Source organism: Canis aureus, chromosome 35 (genome assembly GCF_053574225.1).
Source record: "Canis aureus isolate CA01 chromosome 35, VMU_Caureus_v.1.0, whole genome shotgun sequence".
NCBI lineage: Eukaryota > Metazoa > Chordata > Mammalia > Carnivora > Canidae > Canis > Canis aureus.
In genome coordinates, this window is record NC_135645.1 from 22,707,368 (window position 1) to 22,733,234 (window position 25,867).

The 25,867-nt window shown below is 36.0% G+C and overlaps 1 protein-coding gene across 15 annotated transcripts in view; it reads right to left on the minus strand.

The window, feature by feature from the left end:
- Positions 1–25,867, minus strand: part of ZPLD1 (zona pellucida like domain containing 1) — a 79,348-nt gene that overhangs the window by 3,385 nt on the left and 50,096 nt on the right. For all 15 annotated transcript variants that reach the window (XR_013372091.1, XM_077883741.1, XM_077883753.1 and 12 more), the window contains 7 exons: positions 25,401–25,621; positions 22,248–22,429; positions 20,753–20,825; positions 16,667–16,764; positions 15,234–15,314; positions 7,415–7,586; positions 5,982–6,090 (listed from right to left, as the gene is read on the minus strand). Coding sequence is in view for 14 of the 15 variants with exons in the window: in XM_077883741.1 (XP_077739867.1) it covers positions 5,982–6,090; positions 7,415–7,586; positions 15,234–15,314; positions 16,667–16,764; positions 20,753–20,825; positions 22,248–22,429; positions 25,401–25,621 (936 nt within the window). In the remaining variant the exon portion in view is untranslated. The remainder of the gene's footprint in view (positions 1–5,981; positions 6,091–7,414; positions 7,587–15,233; positions 15,315–16,666; positions 16,765–20,752; positions 20,826–22,247; positions 22,430–25,400; positions 25,622–25,867) is intronic.

Consider the following 25,867-nt stretch of genomic DNA (forward strand, 5'->3'; position numbering starts at 1 on the left):
TATAGCCCTATAACCTGCCATTTGTTATTTTGTTTTAGAGAAATATTCATTATTTAGTGCCGCTCTATTTTAAGTGTTGCCTATTTGCCCATCATAATCTGCAAAAACATCATTTTAAGTTCCAAAAAGATAAATTCACACTTAATAACTAAATGAAAGGAAAACATGGCTCCTAATCTTGAGTTGTAGGGTTTTTTGCATCTGTTAAGTAAAAGATTAAAGACATCAGTTTTTTACTTGTTCCTGGCAAACATAATAATAGATGCAATGAATGGATTCACCTGGTTTCCCAACCTGTGTTCCTCATTTGGTAGTCATATAGCCATTAACCCCGATCATGCACAATGAGTGGATTTCCTTTTAGTTCTTAAATACAAAGTATATATGTGTCTGTGAAGGTCCATTATTTGAACCATAAAATGTGTGCAGTTGACTGTTCGATTTTGGAGTCTAAATATCATTACAATTATCATGTGTGTAATGCCATACAGTTTACAAAGTGCTCCTTCATGTTATCACATTTTGTCCTCATAACAGCCTTATGGTTTTGATATTATCGCTACCCCCATTTTACAGATGAAGACACTTCCATCTGTCACAGCCTCCATGATAAAGTAAACAGGTTTAAATAAAAACTCAGCTTCGGAATTCTTTTTCTAAAATAATATAAACTAGCCAAGTATGGAAAATATTTTTAGTTATAAAGATGAATATCTTAAGCTATGAAACCCCAGGATTAGTATTTGAAACAATTGATTGGGAGAACCTGATGTGATATTTATAGGCCATCTGATGCCATGTCTTTTAAGACACATGAGTCTTGGTAGAAATGATGATTCTGCTGTTTGAGCCTGAATTACAATGCCCCAAATTAATAAGAGTGCTTATTTATAGTATTCTTTAGAATGGTGCAGTGCACCACTATAAGACAAAAAGAAAAAAAAAGCCACAAATTTTCATTATAGGACACCCTTAGGAAAACCCTAACCTCCAACCAACACTATTTTGTAAAGACATTTGTTTCTCATGGAAATGGATGGAATGAATGAACTGTGATCAATTCTTCCAAAAGATTTCCAAGATAAGTTGCCTCACTGGAACATGGAGAATATCTAATGCTCTAAAGTTCCTTTTTCAAAGTTATTCTTTGTTTACAAGTCACACTTATTTGTTTTTTTTTTTGGGGGGGGGGGTTAAAGAATAGAAACTCCTCCCTCCTATGTGTCCCAAATTAGGTGAAAGTGCTAGGACTTGGGCATTTGGGTAGCTCCGTTGGTTAAGCATCTGCTTTTGGCTCAGGTCATGATCTTAGGGTCCTGGGATATAGCCCCACATCTGACTCCCTGCTCAGCAGGGAGCCTGATTCTCCTTCTCCCTGTCTCATGCTTGTGCACTCTCTCTCTCTCTCTCTCTCTCTGTCTCAAATAAATAAATAAATCTTTAAAAAAGGAAGTGCTAGGACTGGATGCCCACACTATTTTCTGCATCCTGAAGTTAATTAAAGAGGTCAGAATATCCCCTTCTCTCCCACATTACCACAAATGCTTCTGTAGGAACAATATCCCAGGTATCCCTCTCCAGGCCTGGGCTGCGGGACAAATCTTTACGTGAGACAAACTGTCAAATGCGCTATACCAGCTATAGGTTCTGGGACTATAAAAAAATGAAACCATCCTACCTCTGGCAGATGGCTAAAATCAAAGCAGGTAATATTTGAATATTATTTGGAATTATATTTGATAGTGGATAAAGGTAGAGAGAATCACTTTATGTAGTAGCTGTTTCTGGTGTCCTTCAATTTCCATTATCTTGCAACTTGGTCTAGTCCCAAAGGACACTTTCCAGATCTTTTCCACCACACACTCTGTTTTTTTTCTCTTATACCTACTTGGTCTTACCATATACATATATATTAAAAGAAACCTTCTGGAATTGGAACAGATTGGAATACTAAACTTGATGGGCTGTTCAAAAAACATGCAGCTCGCTGAGGACCCATAGGAAGAAAATAATGGTAGCAATACCATAGCTGTTTGAAAGCCAGAAGCAGCAGATAAATTCTTTTTCTCTGCTTTTCTCTCATATAAGTAGTAGAAATAAATGGAAAAAGTAAACATTAGCACAAAGATATATACAGAATAAATATTTTTCCTTTTTTAGCACAAGCAAACTCTTTTTTAATTTTTAGCTATCTACCTATATGGTAAAATGGACTATATATGTCAAATTCAGAACTCCTGAACTTTTTTTTTAGAGAGGGAGGGCTGAAGGAGAGGGAGAGAGAGGTTTTTTAAGAAGATGTATTTATTTTATTTGAGAGAGAGAAAGCAGGGTGGGAGGGGCAGAAGGAGATGGAGCGAATCATCAAGGCCCATCTCCCCTATGGGCCAAAATAGGGCTTGATCCTAGGACCCTAAGATCATGACCTGAGCCAAAGTCAAGTGTCGGAAGCTCAGCCAACTGAGCCACCCAGGCGCCAGAGAGAGAGAGAGAGAGACAGACAGACAGACAGACAGACAGACGGACAGAGAGTGTTAAGCAGGTGCCACACCCAGCACAGAGCTGACCGGGGGCTCAATCTCACAACCCTGAGATCATGACCAGAGCTAAAATCAAGAGTCGGAAGCACAACAGACTGAGCCACCCAGCCACCCTGAGAAGTTCCAAACTTTATCCCTTCCACTGTGTGTTACATTTGTCAAGTCTGTCTCTACTTTTGAATGTTAAGATCCTTGAAAGCAGAGACTATTCTCTAGTGTGTTTGCAGTTCCTAGCAGAGTGTCTGTCCCATGTGGAGATTCCAATGAATTTATTAACTCCCCATAAAACTCAATGACATGGGTTGACTAGCTTGGCTTGGACTTCTCCATTGGAATTTACATAATAAAACAATTAGGTACTATTGTTTCCCGGTACTTGCAGTTGTGAATTTCCAGAACTCTACCCCATGATAAGCATTCCCCTAGTGAATAGTTAGCAGCATGTGAGGGCATAAAATAAGAACACTTCAGGAGGGATGCTTGGGTGGCTCAGTTAAGCACCTGCCTTTGGCTCAGGTCATGATCCCAGGGTCCTGAGTTTAAGTCCTGCATTGGGCTCTCTGCTCAGCAGAGACTGTTCTCTCTTTGCCTGTTACTCCCCCGTGCTCTCTCCCTCTTTCTTTCTCTGACAAATAAATAAAAGCTTACAAAAGAGAATACTTCAGGAATTTCGAGGATTTTAAACTTTGAAGATATGAATATTTTGCTAAATCAACCAACAAAAGGATTTACAATGTTGGGTAAAAATAACCAGAATGTCCTTGATTTCATTAAAACAAAAGTACTGAGCTTTAACAACTTATTAAACTTGACCTAAGTCAGATGTCCAGGGGAAAGGAGTGGTTCAATGAGTAAACAGAGCAAAACTCCCAAGTACCAGAGAGCTTTGGAGAGAGCAAATCAAGCCTGAAATTGGACTTGTCTATATAAAATCGGCCATAGGATCTGAAGAGATAAATTCTAGCTGACTTAAGATAAAAATAAAGTGAAACTTAGAAAAGAAGGTAGCCCTGGTCATTAAGCCAGACATTACGTTTACATAGAATTTTCCTGTGGATGGATATAGCTTGATTTCTGAGTTCTGTATTTATGCAGAATTGAATAATATTTAAATTATGATACTGTAGTATCATAATGTAAACATTGTTATATATGGCCTTCCACACAGTAGGGTCACCATGATTGCCCCAAAATGAGCACCTTCCTATGGCTATTTATCAAAATTATAAAAAATAAGTCTGCAGAGAGAAAGAGAGGAATGAAGAGCATCTGGAAGGTTTGAACATGATTCTTTGGGGGCTTTGATGATGAGGAGACGGAGGTAACCAAGACAATACTACTGTGTTGGAAAATGAATGTTAGGGTGCCTGGGTGGCTCAGCCGATTAAGCATCTGCCTTTGGCTCAGGTCATGATCCCAGAGTCCTGATATCAAGTCCTACATCAGGCTCCCTGCTCAGTGGGGAGCCTACTTCTCCCTCTGCCCTCCCCCGTGCTCATGATCCCTCTTTCTCTCTCTCTCTTTCAAATAAATAAATAAATAAGATATTAAAGATAAAAGGAAAATGAATGTTATCCTTGAGGTGAAAATAGGTTGAAATTGGAAAGGAAGAAATTCAGGCATGACATCAGAGGCACTATGATCAGGGCATTAGCTCTTTAAGGTTTTAGCACAGATATTTTGGGCAACTGGATATGGTGTAGGTGAACCCTACAAAACTGCATGGCTGGTTAGCTATGGTAGTATTAGAAACTTCTAGTTGGTAATCTTTACTGGGATTTGAGGGTCTTAGAAATGTTGGTCTTTATAAAAAATTTATCTTACGCTAACAAATTAATCAAAATGTATAATATTTAAATTTGATTTGACCCGGGTAAGAAAGAAGCAAGGAGGCTAATGAGGAAAAGCCATCTACTCAACAAGGGCAGAGAGATGTCACTTTCAAGGTTTTTTTTTTTTTCTTATACAAAACTGACTCTAGATATGTTCCACAGAAATAAAAATATTTTTTATTGTGCCTACCCAAAAGCATTCCTAATTATTGGTAACAAGAGTTTCCATGCAGTGTAATTCTATGAGCTATTTCTGACAGCCGGACAGAGATAAGAATTGGGCCTTTCACAAACCACAAACCAGTCATTTTCAAACCACTCAAAACACATACCAAACCTCAGGGAGTGCAGACTAAGTCTGAGATTTCGTATTTAATAAATTTCTGCATTATTTTTAAAAACACACTGGCTTGTTTTTAAATAATGCTGTCTACACAAACACAGAGGAGTGAATAATTCAAGCAATTGTCTAAACTTTTTAGGCCCAAACCACATTTTGCTTAATTATCTATTTCAGGCAAAACTTTCTTTTCACCGTGGAACAGGAGTTATGGGAGGAAAATGACGATAACTTATCCAAAACATAATAATAGCCTTATGGCTCATATAAAATTGAGAAAAAACTGTTACAATATAATCCAGACCATAATTCTGCTTTTTTTAAGACAAAATTTATAGCTATAAAGTTAGAATCTTAAGGCCAACTTCTGCAGACCCCTCATGTTAGAAATAAAGAAATATTTGCCTTGAGAAGTGACATAAAATCGTAAGTCACATAGTTTGTTTAGATAAAAGCTGGAGCTAGAACCAGTTTTTCTGAACCAGTTTGTGTTATTTACATTGCACATCTGTTTTATCCAATTGATTCTGAATGTCTCTGGGTTCACACTGATACAAAGCAATTTTCCTTTGGAGAGTTTGTGCATAAATGCGCATGCACACTTTTATTATTTGTGTACATGAGAATATATGTATCAACAGTGTGTCTATTAGATTCATGACTGTGATTGAGTGCGTTGGAAGGGGTGTGAATTATTCAGGATCCTGGGAAGAAACAAATTACTCACATGGGTACTTAAACTTTTTTAGAAAAGCTTAATAGGACTATTTATAAAGATATAGGGAATTCACACAAAAAAGTCAAGTTCCCTGGGCTATGGGTCAAGGGGGGAGTTTCCAGTTCTGTGGGGAAAGTTGTCTGGGAGAAGTTGTGTAGACTTCACGTCCATCCCCTGATTGAGCCACCCTACTGGCCATACCCAATGGATGGCAAAGCAGTGGACGGGTGCAGTTCACATGGGCCCATCTTCTGGGGCTGAGAGCAGCTCAGGAAAGGGGAGAGTGACACACGTCCAGCAGGTATATCTGTGTGTGTGCATGCGTAGCACGTGCATGCGTGAAAAGGGAAATATTGTAAAGACAATTTTGCCCTTTGTGTGAAAGTTGAGTAAACAGGAAACTACTGTGAAATTAAAGTTGCTTAGCAGTTTATCTTGTTTCACAGTTAATTAGTGCTGTTTAGAAACCACTTTGAGTCCTCCTTAGAAGCCAAGTAATAAGCCATTTTGGAAGAATCTATTACTACACACAAAAGGAGGAATGTTCCTACCACTCCGAGTAATGATGGGACCAGCAGAGAGGACGGCGTTTCCAGACGTGCTGGGGGGGCTCCAAGTGGTCCTCCTCCCCGCATCCCTCCTTTCTCTGTGGCCGCAAATCTGAGGTGTTAATGAAAACAAATGAGATTCCACACCGGCACAAAATTGGTTCTTTATGGCCATTTGGAAAGCAGATTCTTTTGGAAGAGATACCACATGTTTAATTTTATTCATTTACTTCTGTGCATTTATTTAATTACTTTGCATATAACTGCTACAGCGTTTCTTATCCTGGCTTGGGCCACATTTCTTATTTCTTCCCGTTATAATTGTGCTTTGCCTCATTAATTTACATAGCTCAGTGGTTCTCCTGAAAAAGAGCTGTGTTTATCAAACTTTTCTACTTTTATCTCTCTCAAGCCTTTAATAAATTTTTTCCAGAAGTGTCGGTCAGCACAGAGTCAAGGTAATGTGGACTCACCATTTAACCCCATCTGACATAGCTGGTTAGGACTCAAGCCATCACTTGTTGTGAAGAAATGCATGAATTTGCACATGAATAAAAACTTATTAAAGCTATTTTAAATAAAAAATGTGGCTTCATTTTTTTTCTTCCGGTTAATATGGATGTGACCTTAGGGGCCTGTTGGAAATATATATATATATTATATATATATATAATATTAAATAATAAATATATATTATATATTATATAATATTATATATATATAATAAATATATATTATATATTTTTTTTACTATTAAATGGATCAACATTTTAATGATGGCTGTATGCAATTCAGATCCACACCTTTTCTAACCTGTAATCCAAGGGATTCCTGAGCCATCAGTCCCAAATCTACCTTTCTAGTGTCAGCCCTTCCCCCTCCATAGGTTTTCCACTCATCCTCTAACTCTAATCCATCACCTTACTGAAAGCTTGGCAGTTCCCTGGTTACTCTGTCTATGTGTCTGTGAATTTGGTCAACCTATGACATAGAGTGTCTCTCACACTCTTGATTTTATCGCTTCAGGGTTTCTCCACCTTCAAAATCACACCCCGGGTTTCACATCTTCCTCTTCCATCAAACCTCCCAATCTCTGGCTCTCTCACAATGGTGAATACTGCCTCTTACCACAACCCATATATTTCTGCCTTTGGCCCATAACATTTTTGTCTTATTTTCTTCCATGACTATGTCATGGTCTTCAAACACAAGCTAAATGAGTTCAGAATTTATGCACACGTGTCTGTATTCCCAGTATTATGTTTGGCACAAAGTAGGCATTCAGTAGATCTTTACTGGATGAATAAATAAACTCTACTTAAAACCATCTGATCTGACACACATGCACTTTTGGTACAGAAATTAGTTCCTAACACTTGACAACCTTTCAGCTTAGATCAATTTGACAATTTAGAATAAAGTTGCTAAAAACATACAGGCATAAGGAAGGGGCAGTCATCAGCTCTGCAGAGCTTGGTAACACAGTGCAGGAAGACGGTGGACATTTTCTGATTCTTGTGTTTCACAAATCGGAACACTTCAAAGGAAAACCGGCCCTGCTGGCTTCTGCCATTTTCAATGACGGTGGTCTGAGGATCTTTGTCACAGCTACATTTTAGGGAATGTGAAAACAGGACGTTACTGGAAATTACAAGCCCAATGGAAATGGTAAACTAATTTCTTGCAGTATTAAGAGCTAACAAAATCATGCCGTGTTACAGATATTTAATAAGAGCATAAGCTAACTCAACAAACATGACGAGTGACCTAGATCGTAAAATTTAAGGAGATCAATTTCTGATTATAATAGTACCATCAAATTTTAGAGGGATTATACTCTCATAAGGTTCAAAAATCCAAACAGTATAAAATATATGTAGTGAAAAATCTCCCTCCCATCGTTGCCCTTGTCCACATCATTCTGCATCCACATTCAAATCTGCCAGAGGTGACCTCACTTGCTGTTGCATCCTCCCAGGGTATATACATAAGTATAGAAGCTGAAGCAATGAATTCCTACTGTTTACTCCTTCTTAAAAAAAAAATTAACACGCTATCTACATTATTTTGTACCATACCTCTTTTAAAAATTTAGCAAGGGATTTTGGGGATCTTTCCCTATGAATATTTATCAAGACACCTCATTCTTTTTGCACACTGTATAGTATTCCATCACGCACATGTGCCAGCGTTTACATTATCGAGTCCCAATTTATATACCTTTGCATTGTTTTGAATCTTTTGCTTTTTTACAAAGTAATAATGAATAGCCTTAAACATTATTTTGAATATATGCAAAAGACTTTGCTACATTGCCCTCTGTAAATCGCATTGCAGTTTGTACTCCCCCAGTAAAGTATGAAAAAAAAAAAACCCTCATTTCCCCCAGAGCTACATTAACAAAGTGTATGATGGAAGTTTTTCTGAATTGTTTACTATCGGGTAGGAAAAATAAACTGTCACCATATAATTTTAAATTTGCATTTAAGTCTGTGGAAATGACTATGTGCATCTTTTCGTATACATTAGAGCCATCTGTATTTCTTTATCGGAAAATTGTTTTTGTCCTTTGCCCAAATTTCTATTTTGTTGTTGGCTTTTTCTTTCTGATTCCTGCAAGTTCTTTATGTGTTAGGAACACTAGTTCTTGTTTGTTATATAAGCTGCAAATTGCTTGACTTTGTTGCTTAGCTTTGGACATTTCTTAAGTGCGGGTGCGTGTGTGTCTGTGTGTGTGTGTGTGTGTGTGTGTGTGTTCATACATACACAAGAGCTTTATTTTTATGTTAAATTTTCAATATTTTATTGTATGGCTTTTAGCAAGTCATGTCTTGTTTCACTGTGCTTTACTTTATTGTGCTTGCAGAGATTGTGGTTTTTACAGATTGAAGGTTGGTGGCAACCCTGCCTTGAGCAAGTCTAGTGGTGCCATTTTTGCAGCAAGACAGCATTTGCTTACTTCCTGTCTCTGTGTCACATTTTGGTAATTCTCACAATATTTCAAACTTTTTCATTGTTATTATATTTGTTATGGTGATCTATGGTCAGTGATCTTTCATGTTACTATTGTAATTTGGGCTTCCTCCACCCCCACCAAACTCTGCCCCTAAAAGACAGTGAATTTAATTAGCAAATGTGTTCTGACTGTTGCACGGACCAGATGTTTCCCCATCTCTCTCCCTCTCCTCAGGCCTCCCTATTCCCTGAGATGCAATAATATTGAAATTAGGCTGCTTAATAGCCCTACAATGGCCTCTAATTGTTCAAGTGAAAAGAAAGGTCACACATTTCTCATTTTAAATCAAAAGTTAGAATTGATTAAGCTTAGTGAGGAAGGCATGTTGAAAGCTGAGACGGGCTGAAAGCTAGGTCTCCTGGACTAACAGTGAGCCAGGTTGTGAAAACAAAGGAAAAGTTCTTGAAGGAAATGACAAGTGCTATCCCAGCGAATGCAGGAATGATAAGAAAGTGGAACAGACTTAGTACTGATATGAAGAAAGTTCCAGGGGTCTGGAGAGAAGATCAAACCAGCCACAACAGTCCCTTAAGCCAAAAGCTAATCCAGAACAAGGCCCTAAGTCTCTTCAACTCTAGGAAGGCTGAGGATGGTGAGGAAGCTGCAGAAGAAAAGTTTGAAACTCGCAGAGGTTGGTCATACATGGATATCTACTGTCCAGCACTATTTTTAAAATCTCTGTTTATCCTACTGATTTGTGATGTCACAGTCTATCACACTGTAAATTCTTACCATGTGTTTTGGAACTATTTCTTATCTCACTACTCTAATTTTGTCTATGTGGCTAATCTCGCATGATGTCACATTCCTTTAATAATTTTAGAACTATTATTAAGTATAATATTGGGTTGGGCCATTTCCACGTTTTGGGGTATTTTGTGGATTTGTTCATCCCTTTTCCTGATTAGGTTAGCTTGGAATTATTTGTTTTTTCAAAGAACTTACTTTTTTCTTTACTTACTGCAAAATTTTGGTTTGTATTTCCAATTCAGATCCAAGTGTTTAAAACTGCCAAGTCATAGCGACTTTCTATTTCCATGTTGTTAAGTATTGTCAGCTATTAATATATAGCTCATTTACTATGTCATTCAGATCTTTTATACCCTTACTTAATTGTTGGCCACCAGAGCTGAGTTTCCTGAGAGAAGGGAATTAAAGTCTCTCATTTTTATTATATTTCTGATTATGTCTTTTTATAGTTCTCCTCATTTCCATTTGACAAAACCTTTGATTTCATCCAGGGCATCCTTTATGTCTGTATTGGATTCCCTTGGCCTACCTTCTATTTCTATTTTTCCTACTCTAATCCTTTTTATCTTTTCCTTTATATTTGTTTCTTTTTATTTGCATTGCCTAGTTTTAGTTGCTCTGTCCCATACTGTGCTTTCTGCTGTGTCTATTCTCCCTGGAACACCTAATTATGTCTTCCTTCTGTCTTATAGAAATTTTTCTGTAGCACATTGTTTTTTAGTTCCATCCATTTCCCTTTACTCATTTTTATAGCCTTCTCTTTCATTGTCCTATCCTTTCTTACCTGAATTCTTATAATTCTATCACCATCACTATGTTTTTTTTTTAAGTTTGTTTGTTTGTTTACTTTTTTTTTATTTTTAGAGAAAGAGAGAGAGTGCACAAGTAGGGGAAGGGACAGAGGGAGAGATAGAAAATCTCAAGCAGACTCCCCACTGGGTGTGGGGACAGATGCAGGGCTCCATCCCACAACCCTGAGATCATGACCTGAGCCCAAATCAAGAGTTGGACACTTAATTGACTGAGCCACCCAGGCACCACCCACCATCACTATGTTTTTTTAAGAGAACTTCATTTATACATTAGAATTTTCTAATAAAATTTCATCTTTTCAAAGTGTTATATAAATGGAATCATGCAATATGTAACCTTTGGGGATTTGATTTTTTTCTACTCAGTGTAATTATCTGGAGATGCATCTATGTTATAGAAATCAATAATCCATTAATTTTTATTTAGGAGTAGTATTTCATGCTATAGATATACTGCAGTTAGTTTAATTACTTATCTATTAAAGAATATCCATTTTTTCCCAGTTTTTGGCTATTGCAAATAGCTAAAAGTTGGCTATTGCAAATAAAGTTGTCATTAATATTTATGTATACATTTTTTGTGTGAGTCCCTTATATAAGCCTCCTTATCACTGAGAAAAATGTCCAAGAATGCAATTGCTAGATTGTAGGGTAATTGCATATTTAGTTTTCTTGCTTATTATTGTATTTTTAAGTACTAAATTTCTCATTTTTTTCTTCCTATGTCTTCCTTTTCCATTCAGAGACTTCCCATTTCATTGTCAAGGCTTCCTATTTTTCCATTTATTAAAAGCACGTTTGCTATTGCCTGTTAAAACTTTCAATAATGACTGCTTTAAAATCTTTTTTTTTTTTTTTTTTTGGTAATTCTAAACTCTGTCACATTTATTTTTGTCCTTTTCCGAATCATCTTGAGATCTTCCTGATTGTTGTTGTGACAGGTGATTTTTACTGAACCTAGGACATCTGGACAATTATCTTATGAGACTCAGAATCTTACTTAAACCTTATATTTTAGCTGACTTCCTTTGCCAACACTTCATCATGGAAGGAGAGATGCTGTGACATTAGTGCCAAATAGGACTAGAATACCAGAATCTTTCTTGGCGTTTCTGGACCCAAGGATTGGGGATCTTGTTAATGGTAGGGTGAGAGTTTCTACTCCCCATTAGGCATCTACTAATATCTGGCTGATTAGCCGAGGTAGGAGTGGCCTCCAGCAACGCCCCGAGGACTATGGCCTTGTTTCTGTGGGGCAGTAAGAATAGTCCTGACTCTCCACTGGGACTTCTTTGACATGAAACTAAAGGGGCAAGTAAGGGTATTTCATTATTGCCTGGTGAGAATAGAAGTACAGAATCCCTACTCAGCCTTCTCTGAAATTATCCTATAGGGGAGATTGGGATGCCTTGTTAAGGCCAGACAACTGTGGAAATTTGGCTCTCCACTCAGCCTTTGCTGGCCGGGGTGGAGATGAAACCACAGTCCATTTTGTGGTGTTAGACTAAGAGTAGTACAATTATTGTGCAAGTTTTCTGCTTACTAGGCTGTTCCTTTCCTGGTCTTTTGGCTTGAGAGGACAGGCTTTATCATCATTCACTTATTCATTCATTTGGACAGGTTTATCACCTATTCATTCATTTATATCTGTGCCCACTAATATTTCTGAGTTACTGACTTCTTCAGTTCTAAGTCTAGGATACATGAAACAAAAAGAACACCCAAGGAACTCACCACAAATTGTCATTTTGACAATTTTTTCCTTGCCTCCTTGCTCTTTTTCTCCTTCTCTTCTTGTCCTTCTCTGTTTTCCCTGTTTTAATTTTTTTTCCACCTTTTGACCTTCATCCATATCTCTCACCCCCAAGTCCCATATCCGGCAACCACTAATCTGTTCTCTGTATCTATGATATCTATAAGAGGTTTTTCCCCCATGTGATATCCATTCACAATTTCTTTATCCATTCATCCATCAATAGACACTTAGGTTGTTTCCATGTTTTGGCTATTGTAAATAATGCTGCAATGAACATGGAGGTCCATATATCTTTTTGAGTTAGGGTTTTCATTTTCTTGCATAAGTACCCAGTAATGGAACTGCTGGATCAAATGGTGATTCTATTCTTTTTTTTAAGATTTTATTCATTTATTCAAGAGAGAGAGCAAGAGCAAGAATGAGTGGGAGGGAGGGGCAAAGGGAGAGGGAAAAACAGGAAGCAGGGAGCACAAAGAGGGGCTTGATTCCAGAACCCTGGGATTGTGACCTGAGCTGAAGGCAGACACTTAGGTGGCTGAGCCACCCAGGTGTCCTGCCTATTTTTAATTTTTTGAGGAAACCTCATAGTGTTTTCCATAGTGGCTATACTAATTTCCAATCCCACCAACAGTGCATAAGTATTCCCTTTACTCTACATCCTCACCAACACTTGCTATTTCTTATCTTTTTGATGTACCCATTCTAAGAAGTGTGAGGTGCTATCTCTATTATAGTATTAATTTGTATTTCCTTGGTGATTGATGGTGTTGAATATCTTTTCAGGTACCAAGTTGGCCATCTCTATGTCTTCTTTGGAAAATACCTATTCATGTCTTCTGCCCGTTCTTGAATGAGGGTGTTTTTCTTTTTTGTTTTTTTTTTTTTTTTGGTTTTTTTTGCTGTTGAATTATAGGAGTTCTTTATATTTTTTTAAATGTATTTATTTATTTGAGAGGTAAGGGAGAAGGAGAAGGAGAAGGAGACAGAGAGAATCTCAAGCAGACTCCCCACTGAGCATGGAGTCCAACATGGGGTTCAATCTCATGATCCTGAGATCATGACCTGAGCTGAAATCAAGAATAAGACATGAGATCTACCACTTCTGAGGCTCTGGTCATTCTTTATCCCTTCATTCTCCACATTCCCCAGGGCTGTTGGCTTGTTGGGTTTCAGCTCTGTTCCTAACAACTCCCACTCAGAGTGGTACCCTCTCCTTCTGGGTGTGCATTTCTCTTGGCTGTTTATGAAATCTGCTACTACCCTAACCCCTCAACATTGACTTTTCTTCCCTGCTTCTCCTGCCACCTCTTCCCACACTGCTTCCTGCAGACCTCCCTCTGCACCATTTGGTCTTGATCTTAATTATTTTTATCAATACAAACACATATTTTGGGATTTCTCAGTTTTCTTTTTCACCTACTTTCACTGCAACTGACATTTGAGAAACTCATTTAGTTACTCATTTCACTCTCTATAGTTCTGATAAGAACAATAAAGAGATTCAACCCTAAGCCACAGTCATACTAGAAGTCTGACAATCATATTCCAGATTATCAGTATGTGGTCATTATAGAAATTTTGGAAAATAAGAAAAACATCAAAACAAAATGATTCACAATCCTACCATGCATAAATAACCACTGTGAGCCTACTGATGTATTTCCTTACGGCTTTTCTATTATATATTATACAAATGAGGTTCATTGTATATATAATTATATATGCTGATTCTCTCACCTCATATTTGATTAATTTAAATTTTAAAGAACTATATATTACCAAGGAAAAAAATACTAAGAAGCCAGAAAGGTAGGAAATAAAATAGAACCAGTCTTATTTTTTCCTGTTTTAGAAGTAACTTTATATAATCTAATGCTTCTGTGAGATCTCAAATCACTAGCTCTCCATAACTCACCTAGCCATTTCCTCATTGCTGAACACCCAGTTTGCCCTCAAGTTTTACTATCTTAAATATCAGTGATAGATCAGAAAATCATAAATATTTTATAATATGCTTCCAAATGTGTGAATATTCAATCAAAGAATATGGAATATTTTAAGGCTTTTGATACAGACTAACTTTTTTTCCCCAAAACATTGCCCAAATTAACACTTCCAGCAATAGGATGTAAGAGTGTCAGTTTGACCTAGCCTCTGACCATCCTCTTAACCTTGATTAACCAATAAAACATATTCTTTTGGTTTCCCATCATATTGCTCCCATCATGTGTCAATAAGCAGCAGTGATCTGAGCCAACTGCATTTTATAAGCATGATTAGAAGCCATTGCTTGACTCTCAAGTCTGCTCTGCTGTCAGATAAAAATGCTGAAAGGAAACTGGGATGATTGAATGTTTTTATGATCAATGTCCCCTTTCCCCAAATGTAGATTACATTCACTCTATCATTGTCTATTGGGGAATGAAGTTGAAGTTATTGGCTCTGATAAAAAAGGAGTAGTAGGCTTATATCATACTTTCATATTAAATACTGATAAATGAAGAAAAGCATTTTGGGGTCTAAATTATCTATACCATTACTTTAATTTTACTTTCCATGACATACGATGAGACTGTCTAGCTGTGAATAAATAGTACCTCCCCCTGCTTTTCTCTGATTACCAATAATATCCAAGCCGTGCTTTTTCTAAGAGAGCGAAATATTCCCATATGTCCTAAACATGAATAAAACATCTTTGATGGACCTAACTTACTTGCAGTTTCATTCAACAATAGCTTTATCAGCATTTTTGTGTTGAAAACTCTTCTCAAGTCTTATGCTTCCAGCTTTGTAAGGACTAAAAGCTCAAAATGTAACTTTAAACTTAAAGCTATAGAAGTACCCTACAATTTGTTTATCTATCTTGGAGTTTTCATTTCAACTATCTACAACTAGGATTTTGCTATCAATACAAGACTTACCTAAGGAAGAGATCATATCGAATATCATCATTTGGGTTCCCTGATGGGGTTGTGTAGCAATAATCCATTAAGACATTCCATCTGCAGAAAGAGGCAAGCATAGCCGAGAGTCAGAACCTCCTTTTGGATATTAGTTACTAATCCAAGGGAAGTAAATATTGACAAATGTCTTACCCCATAGAATAGGATCATATTTTTATTAGTTATTTCAGAGGCTTCTTGATTATTAAAATGTTCTCCTAAGCTCAAGGTGTTTAAAAATCTGCAGCAAACTGCCATCCTATATCAAGTGGGGCTAAGGTTAATATCACACAAACACAAAAATTGTGTATAAGAAGAAACAAAAGCCAAAAGTGAGCTACAGAGATGCTTCTATGTTCACTATGAACAACAGCCTTTTGTTTCCAGAAATTACTATATCCAACAAATGATGGAAGATATTATACTATATACAACAAGGAGTTTGGTGCATAAATCATACACTGAAAATTATGCCAGAATCAGTGGTGGCGCAAGTGGGAGGTCTATGATAGACACTGTTTTAGATAAAAGAAAACCATGAGGCAAATACACAGCCTTCCTCCACAAGACATACTGTGCCTAGGTTTATGCATTATTTCCTTCCAACTCTGCTGTTATAAAAATTACTAGTCTATGGGAAGTAAATGCCAACATTTTTTTTTAAATCCTGCATTTGATAAGATAGTTTTAAAGATCCAAGAACAGAAATACTAAGAAGAAAAAAAGGGAGGAATTAAATTTCCAGAGTATACTGGAGAATACTCTTCAGGATACAAAGTTTATGTAATAATAGGTGAGAAACCCAAAGTAAACCACGTACACATTATAATGTTATTATAGGGTAGGATGGGATCCTCAGCTTTAGAATTCCCTTTCAATGTTGATCATTCTGGATTATCTAAAATGTGATCATATGAAACTTGATCATATGAAACTTCATTGATTTAGGGTTTTTTATGGAGATGTTTCTGAGGATCATTTTAAATAATTTTGGCCCAGATCATTATGGGGAGAGTTCTTTTGTTTTTAATAAATTTTTATTGAATAGTAATATACACATAGTAAAGTGCACAAATCTTCAGTGGTCACAAAATGATTGCATGTGATTCATCATCTTTCAGATGAAAGAATAGAACATTGTGGTATTCCAGAAGATCAGCCCATTCCCTCTTCCAGTAATTCTCCCTCCTTCTTTATGGGAAGACTTGTTATTTTCCAATTAATGACACAAAATAACTGTCATTCCTTAATCTTTGCAATTTGTTATTTCTATTTACTAGCATTCCTAAATGATGTGGCAATGACAGTATTTTTTAAATTAAAAATGAAATGAGCAAACTTTATGATTCATGAGGCTTTACGTGGTCAAAATGTTTTAGCCAACAACAACAAAAAAAGATGTTTGAAAATACCTGCCATCCAGATTAGTGGCTTGTACAGCTGCAAATACTTTGGTTTTCAAAGGTAATCCTATACTTGGGATAATTAACTGCTGACTGTAGGTTGAATCCTAATGGTGAAAAAAATGAGCAATTAATCTGTCATTGTCTTCCAAACAATACATTTACCACTTAAAACAATAATATCATATAAAGAGGGGGCAAGTCAACATAAATAAACAGAATCAACAGCAAAAAGGATCTAGTTAATCCTCTAGTTTCTCAGAACTGTTCTTAAACGATACCCAAGTAACAAATTCATTTCTGTAAATAAATATTTTTGTTTCTATAGCTTATCATATATAATGGTTAATGTTCAGTGTATTTAAATTGCATTCAACAGTTAATAGTGGTTAGTTTTTAATTTAATAATCAATTGTGGATATAGAGTTTATTTAAATTAATACTTCATTTATTTAAATTACATTAGTGGCTAATACTCAGTTTCTTTGAGTTATGTCTATTTTAGTTTAAACCCTTTGCCATTGGAGTCGTAGGTCTTTACACTCTTGATAATCTCTCATTTGCCCCAAATCACTTATCTGACAATCTGAAATTACCAAAATGTATTTGAAAACCCCAAAAAAGACCAGCGTGTCCTGCAAGTTGCCAAAATGTATGCCATGGAGTTCCTTCACCTGATTCCTTGCCAATTACTTATAGAACAGTGTCTCGGGACTTCACTTCCATCTCTTTACCCTTATTTTATAACAGTTCTAGAGAGCCTATTTATATCACTTCCCAATTTACAGTATTAAAGCAATAGTTTAGAATTGAGAAGTGGTAACTTTAAAAGTTTAAAAAAAAACAGAAAAAAACTGTAGAATGCAAAAAAACAGAAAAGAAAAGAACTTCTAAAAATGTAAGCTATTTAAGAAGCTGGAAAGAAAGCAACAGATTTTGAATTTTTTAAATTATGGCTTGCACACTTTATTTTTGAAAGAGTGGCACTTTATTTTATTCCCAAATAAAGACAGATAAATGAGGGATTATATGCTGTACTTTTTTTCTATATTTCTGTGATAAATGGTAATAGCTCCCCAACCATTTCTAATAGGTAATATTTTTATCTTTTTCAGCTCCCTTTGCAAACTTCTCCAAATATTCCACACTTCATTAAATATACAGATCTTTAATCTTATATTTGCATCCGCAGTGTCCAGAAGAGTTTTTACTTTTTTACAAGTATTATACTGCTAAGTCATTTGCAAATGATGTGACTCAGCTGTGGTTTAGTCATGAATCATCACATTTTTCCTCCTAAAATTGCTTCAAAAAGTATTTTTTTCCTTTGGTTTGTATAGTTGCTTTTTTATGCTTGTTAGTGCAACATTGTACCTAAAGTCAACTATATTTATTTTAGACTTTTTCTTCAACTTTTAAGAAACATTATTACTATGATACTATTTCAGACTTAATCTTTCTGTATTTGCTCAGAAGACACTAATATTTAGGTATAATTCAAATTCACAAAGTCATCTTCATTTTCCATTTCCACAGAGAAGAAAACTGATACATTTATATTACAAAAATAAGACCACAGTTCAACTTGAAATAATCCACATACATGGAGATCACATAGCCAATTAAAGTCATCATTTTTTATAAATAAAATTTTCTTAAGTATATTTACTAGCTTCCAGAACACATAGAAATAAACAATTGGATGAATCCAAATTAGGCACAACTTTTCCTTTCCAAAGAATGAGAATAGTAGCTATATAATGTAACTTTTCATCATTCTTATGGATTAAAAATAAAAAACTCTGCATATGAAATAGGAAGATATGACCACTAATGGTTATAAAACAATACTTAGTCTGAAATTCTGCAATAAAATTACATATGGACAGCTAAATGTTAGTGTTCCAAACAATTATAATAAGTATGATTTTGGATCAATATGTGAAAGAAAGGAAATCCATTTTTTTCTAGTGTAAATTACTAGGATTTTTTTCCTTGTTACTACCACACAATTGACTATATTCCCTAGGCTGTACTTTTCACTTTGTGACTTATTTATTTTAAAACTGGAGGCTTACATAAATTACTAGTTTGGTAATATCCTGTAACATGGCACCATATTACAACCATGTTAAAAAAATAGTTGGGGGGCAGTGAGAATCTTCTATTTTGTACATTAATGATGGATGTATGTCATCGACATTTGTCAAAATCCACAAAATGTATATGAAGAGTGAAACCAAATATAAACTACCGATTTCAGTTAATATACCAATGCAGGTTCATCAATTGTAACAAATATACACCAAAATCAAGTTGTAAATAATAGAGGAAATCCAGGTCAGTTTTTCTGTAAACCTAAAACTGTTCTAAAAAGTCGTCTGTTCATTTAAAAATGTATTTTGTGGAGAAATTGTCAAATTTCATTACATAATTGTTCAGTAAATAACTTTTAAAATTCAATTAATTTTAATTCAATCATCAGTGACACCTTTATTGCAAACTAGGTAAAAATTAGATGTGTTTATTCTGTTTTCTGAATTATAGTCTTACAATCTATTCTCGTCAGGGCTCTTAGGATGTTGAATCTTATCAAATATAAAGCACAAGACATCAAAAAAAAAAAAAACATGTTTTGACACTACCTATTTCCTTTACTGTCTGATATCAAACAATTGGTTACCTTTTTACCATAGAATTAAAATCTTAAGGCTATCACCAAATCATAGGCTTTTATTTAGCGTTAAGATTCTAGAAAGTTTTTGAAGGATTATGCCTAGTCATAAAAAAAGAATACTATTTCTAATTATAAAGGAAAGACCCTCAGAGCAAAGCTCTCCCCAAATCTGCACTTCTAAATTTTTATTTTCTGCTTTTCCAGTAAGAGAATAGTTTAATTTCACACACACACACACAAAAAAGGCGTCAATCAATGCCATGTGGGCATATTTTTTTTTTTTTTTTTGAATGAGGAAGTATCATCTTTGTTTCACTCAAATACAACAAATACTGAATCCAAACCAGTCACCTCAATTCTACCCCAGGGACCTTACACATATAAATCAACAGATAGGAATTTTCCAATTTAAAAATATTGCTCAAAACAATAATAACTATCTGGCCATATTGGGAATGAATATTGTCACGTATTTGCTGAGTATTGTGGAACCAAGTAACTTGGCAGTTTCTCCTTGCAGAAGAAAGTTTAGAAATGACAGAAAGGCAATCTTCATTCCAACACATTTTAATTTGTTGTTTAGAACTCAGTGGTGTCAGACTACACACTTATAAACATGATTTTTTTAAATGCCTTTGGAAAATGTCCTACTACAATATTTATAGCTCATTATATTCAAAGTATAAAGCACTGACTTTTAAATCAGTTGCATGAATTATAACTCAGTGCCATGATGACATGAATAATAATGTAAAAATCAGATTCATAATTTACAAAAATGTTGGTTGATAGATTGAAAAATTGATATTTAAATCAGGCATTTAAAATGTATGAATAAAAATTTTTAATCAACATGAAAATATCATTTGGGGGATTAATGTTAGAGTTATAAATAGAAATCCATGTATTTTTCACGTTTTGCTGCCACTGTCGATATTTACATGACAAGAGTTTAGACAATACCATGTAGTCGACCCAAATTATTTCAAATGTGATAGAATTATCATCAGCCAAAGCCCATATGGAAAACATTAACACATTCGTCACCAAGGAAAGCATCATTTGGACTCTTCCTATCTTTTTATCACAAAAATATTACTTCCAAATTCTTGACCCTATGGCTACATACACATGTGTGCAAATAAATATATACATAAAAATGTAGATAGACATTTGGAGTAGCTATGTAGAATCACATTTACAAAAAAAATCTAAGTCATTTATCAACTTTTAGAAAGTAATAGTTTTTAGTATATTTATCACTAAGATATAAAAAAATGCTAGTAAGATGCATAAATGCTACCAAAGTATAACAGGGTTAATGTGGCTCTTGGTAGCCTTTCATATAAAATCCACCCACATAAATGGCTCCTCAGAACGGTACAAGAGAACATGACATCCTTCACCTATCAACTCACATTATAAAGGAGCAGATTCAAAGTGCTGACAAATGTACCATTGTTCTCTCTCACAGAAATAGCCGCTGAGGACCTAAAACAGATTTAGAGAAAGGAAAGCACTGATGAGATTCTAAATTAAAAGTTTCAGTTATACATTAATGTTGGATTTAAGGCACTAAAACTCTTGAGTAAGCTTGACATACTTTTTAACTAGGCCCGGAATACGCACACTATTTAAATCACTGAACAGATAAATAATCAAAAAGCAAGAGAGACCACATAAAGACAGACTGTTCTTTATGGTCTTTTTCTTTACAAAGGCATCTTTCCATTTTGCATTACATATATGAGACTTTTTAAAGAAGAACGTCATTCCAATAGCATTGGAATCTGAAACAGACATGCTTTCATCAATCCCATTAGACGTTTCATGAGATCAGGGATTTTGTTTTACTTTGTTCATTGGTAGAACATTGCATGGCACATAGTAGAAGTATGATAACTATTTATTGAATAAATGAATGAATTTCCATGTACACGGCATCTCAGGAATGTGTTTACTGAGGAAGAGAGGGGAGCAGACTAATCCATGACACCCTAATGACTCACTTCCCTCTACACCTGCATTGTTTTGACTCCAAGCCTTTCTTGCTTTCCCAGCCTTGCTTTTCACCCAGGTATTTATCATCATTGTGCCATCACAACCAGCTGTGATCATTTTTTTTTTTAACTGAAACAGAATGTGGCCTCTACATTCACTCATGACTGAGATTAAACAATAACTACGCCTTTGTGAAAGCAAATTCTAGCACCGAGGAGAGAAAGTTTTTACTCAGCTACCCCATCTTTTCAAAACTATTTGACAAATCCAGATGACTATGTTGTAATGTGAATAGAGCCCTGTCTTGGAGTAGGTACTTTGGGAAAAATAAATGAATGCATGACTATAAACAAAAGGCTGTGGCCTCAGCGCATATCTGAAGCTCTTTGGCTCTGAGTGTTGCCACCGCTCTTTGGGAACCATCAGCACCTGTGCTGTGTCTGCAGCAAGAGGCATGCAGTCCTCAGATTCTGAGGCAGCAGAGTCCAACCACTGAGAGCAGATGGCAGAGACTGAAGCCAAACAGGACATAACAATGCAGTAGCTGTTCTATGCACTGGAAACGGGACAGCTCTTCTGGACTGCATAAGTACACAGAGTTCTGAGCTTCTTGGGCAATTCTGAAGGGTGTGAGGAAAATCCCAGGTAGACATCCAACCAGTTTGAGCCAGCTTTAATTTTGGGGGAAATATATATATATATTTGATCTGTTGATATGGGTCATAACAATGTTGGATAGATGATAGATGATAGATAGATAGATACAAGACTTATTATGGTTTCCATTACTTTGAGTTTGGCTATTCTCAACAAACCCTGCTATCTTTATAAGTCTCTTGAAGATTAAAAAAAAAAAAAAATGACCCAAACATAAACACAGAATGTGAAAGCAAGGATAGAATGTGAACTTACGAGGCAAGCTGGGTATTATTAACCAGGTATTCCAGTGGGTAACTACAACTAAATTTGTAAAGAAGCCCAGGTAGATAGCTGATGATTGTTGGTGGGTCTGGAGTATCAATGTATCCCGAAATATTTCCTATTTGTACTGAAGTTGTATTTCCATAAGCACTGACTCCAGGAATTGTGGATACCTGTTAGAATAGTAGATCAAGTTCAGAGATTTAATAGCTACCTATAAATCTAGGCATTTCGTATGCAAAATAAAACATTAGACCACATTAGTTCTAGGGTCTGTTTCAACTGCAGCATGCCATAGCTTTGAGATTGTATACAAAATAAAGCTATTTATAAGTGATTATATGTGTCTTTTAAATGAAACTTCATATTCACCGAAGACACTTTATTCACATTTCACAAATAAGAAAGGAGAGAGATTACATGTTCAGAGTGCTACAACAAGTAATTCAAAAATGTTCATGAGTAAGGTCCAAATTCTGTGGCTTGTCTTAAAAGATTCCTGTTAATCTTGTTTTTGACTTTGGCTTCGTATCTTTGGACTCGTGCTCTTGGTTAATAATGTCCCAGCTGTAGGACCCTTCTTGTGACTTTGCACATGCTCCCTCTGCCTCTCTCTCCCCCACTTCACCATGACATGTCCTGCTTCTCCCCTGGATCTCATGTTCCCTAGGAAAACTCCTGACGTAGGTAGTGCACATTTGCATCATAGGAGTCACAGTGCATAAGCAGTCTGCTGAACCAGCAGTCCCTTTCCATGTAATCAGAGCTCTTTGTGGGTAGTGACTCCACTTAGCCTTGTTTTCTTTGGCACGGTCATCACCACACAGTGACACCAGCATCTTGGGAACCCTGAGATAAATTCTGAACAAATGAATCAAGGCCATACATTTTCTAAGAGTCAATCTGAGGGCCTTACTCTGTGGTACATGTATGGAGACTCTTCTTTCTTTCCAGGGCAATAGTTCATAGATGGGTTTCAGAGGGATCATGAACTCCCAGAAGTTATATCAAAATATTGTCCATATGTGTATTTTCCCGAGACTGATTAGGTTTCATTGGATTCTTCAATCCCACTAAAATTTAAGAACCATCATTTTGGGAATAGTCAATAATGTTCTCGAGTTTCATAACACCGTAGAGCCTCCCATTATGTCAAAGGCAGTATGACTCTCAATAAATACTTTTAGCAGATATTATGGAAACCTGTAATACTTACTTTCAATAATAGAATAAGCTTTTTGCATAAACTTATAAGCACATGGGCAAAGCTGAGGCAATTTCTAACTAATTTTTGAGCAGAGCTAGAATCATTACAAACGAAAACATGTTTTTATTCTAATCCAATGATGTAATAGTCTACTTAACTTTTCCTATGTAGGATTGTCCTTGGAGCAGACTCCAAAGCTGGTGACGTCCATGCCAAAAATGAAAAAAATAAGCGCATCTTCCCCTTCCTCCCACACTTCCCTGACTGGCTAACTAAATATACTAACTCTGTGAAAACAAAACAAACAACACACACACACACATACGTATATAGCCATTTTTATATCCAAATTATTCAGATTTTTTTTAGATTTTTAAAAAATAAATAGCATGTGCACATGCGAATGCATGTACACACACACACACACACACACACAAACACACACACAGATGCTTTGCCTGGCATCACTCCTGAATTGTTTTCTTGGCAGCAGGGCAAGACTTAAATCCAAAGAAGAAAGTGCCATGAAGGAGAGATCGATCCCAAGGTATGGTGGGAGGAGGGAAAACTTGGGTCTCCATTTAGGCTCCTCCTTCCACCAGGAAACACAGACATGTAATAAACAGCCTGCGTCACTCTCCCTCAGGCCCACCTCATAACCTCTTTGCGCACAACTCAGAGAGATAAACAAATGTTTTTAATAAAAAGAGTCAACAATACTTATGCTACAGGCTTGGAAATGGTCAGGGGCACAATATTCTAAATGTCCTCTGGGAAAAGATAAAGAAGGAGATCAAAGAAATCTTTCTCCTGTCTGCCATCTCCCATCCAGTCTTAGAAATCCTTCCCTTAGAGAAATTAAGCCTTCCCTTTTAATTTCAAACAATAATTTATGAAGAGGAAGAGCCAGTTTCTCCACATTCACTGGGCTAAGTGGTAATGCTCATGGTCTCCTTTTTGCCTGTGTTAGGATTTACCCATAAGATTATATTTAAACAAGCAAAATGAAAAACAGAACTCAATGAATTTCAGTGTAACACCCCTCAAATAACAATATTTATATTTGAGTTAATTTTAATTCCTGGGAGAATCAATTTCTTATTCAATTCCTTTTCTTCTTTTTTCCTTTTTTCTTTCTTTCTTTCTTTCTTTCTTTCTTTCTTTCTTTCTTTCTTTCTTCTTTCTTTCTTTCTTTCTTTCTTTCTTCTTTTTTTTTTTTGGTGCTCAATGCAAGCATAAATAAATGAATAGCATAGATTAGTGGTTCTCATTCAGGGTGGAAATGTTTGAAGCAGTATTTTGATTTTCACAATGACTAGAGAGGTTTCCTTTTTTGAACAATATATTGGGATTTCATGAGTAAGTTTGGGTATGAAAAACATTTGGAAATTCAAAGGACAGTCCCACATGGCGAAGAATATCACACTGGAAATGCTAACAGCCCTCTTCCACAAAACATTGCTGTGGGTCATTCATCCCATGGTAAAACTTGGAACCTGGAAGATTCTGAGTTTCCCATTCTATATTCCATCTTTCTTTCTGAATGAGGTCACTAAGAAGCAACGGGCCAAGGGATCATTGCCAAACTCACCAGAACAAACAAATTTTGTATGATAAGATAGTTCCATAAAAAGCATGAGAAGCATAGCTAATGATAAGCTGTAGGGGCCTACTCATCAATGTCACTCACACAACTAATGCTGTTTAGAAGAGCACAGCTGAACTCATGCCCCTCAACTGCTCAGCTACAGTAAGCAGAACCATTACTGGGAAATAAAATTGTATGTCTGAAGCCTCCAACAGGCAAAGGAAGTGACCTGTTCAGTTTTATTGGAGTTTTTTCTTGAAAGATAGACTGGGTTTCTGATTACTTCATGAAATGGGGAGACTTTTTGTCGTGACCCCAAACCCAGCACATAATTTCACACTTGTCTTACCACTAAGTTGTTTCCACAGCCCTCCAAGGTGCTGAGATTGATGATGAAAATGACCACTGCGGGGAAGGTGTTGTTATTGATGAACCCCCTGCAGTGGGAGTCCCCATGCCTTCCATTCAGTGCCAGATCGGTTTCAGAATAACCCGAGAACAGCACGGTGCAAAAATTAATCTTCATTGTAATGGCCTGCACCCCACAGTAAACACTGATGTCTCTTTCAGCTGAAACAAAAAAATATATATATATATATAAAAACCAGTCACAAAAGCACAGCACAGGGTACAAGAATAACTATAACATCTTCTAATGTATTTACTCATCCTTCTAGTCTGTTTAACTGATTCCTATAGTTAAATGTACTATAATCCATCGCTAAAGTTGTTAAGAAAAGTAGCCAGGAAAAATAGTCCTAGATTTAGTTGTTAAGGAGTTAGCAAATATCTCTGTTTCTTTGTGTCTGGTATACT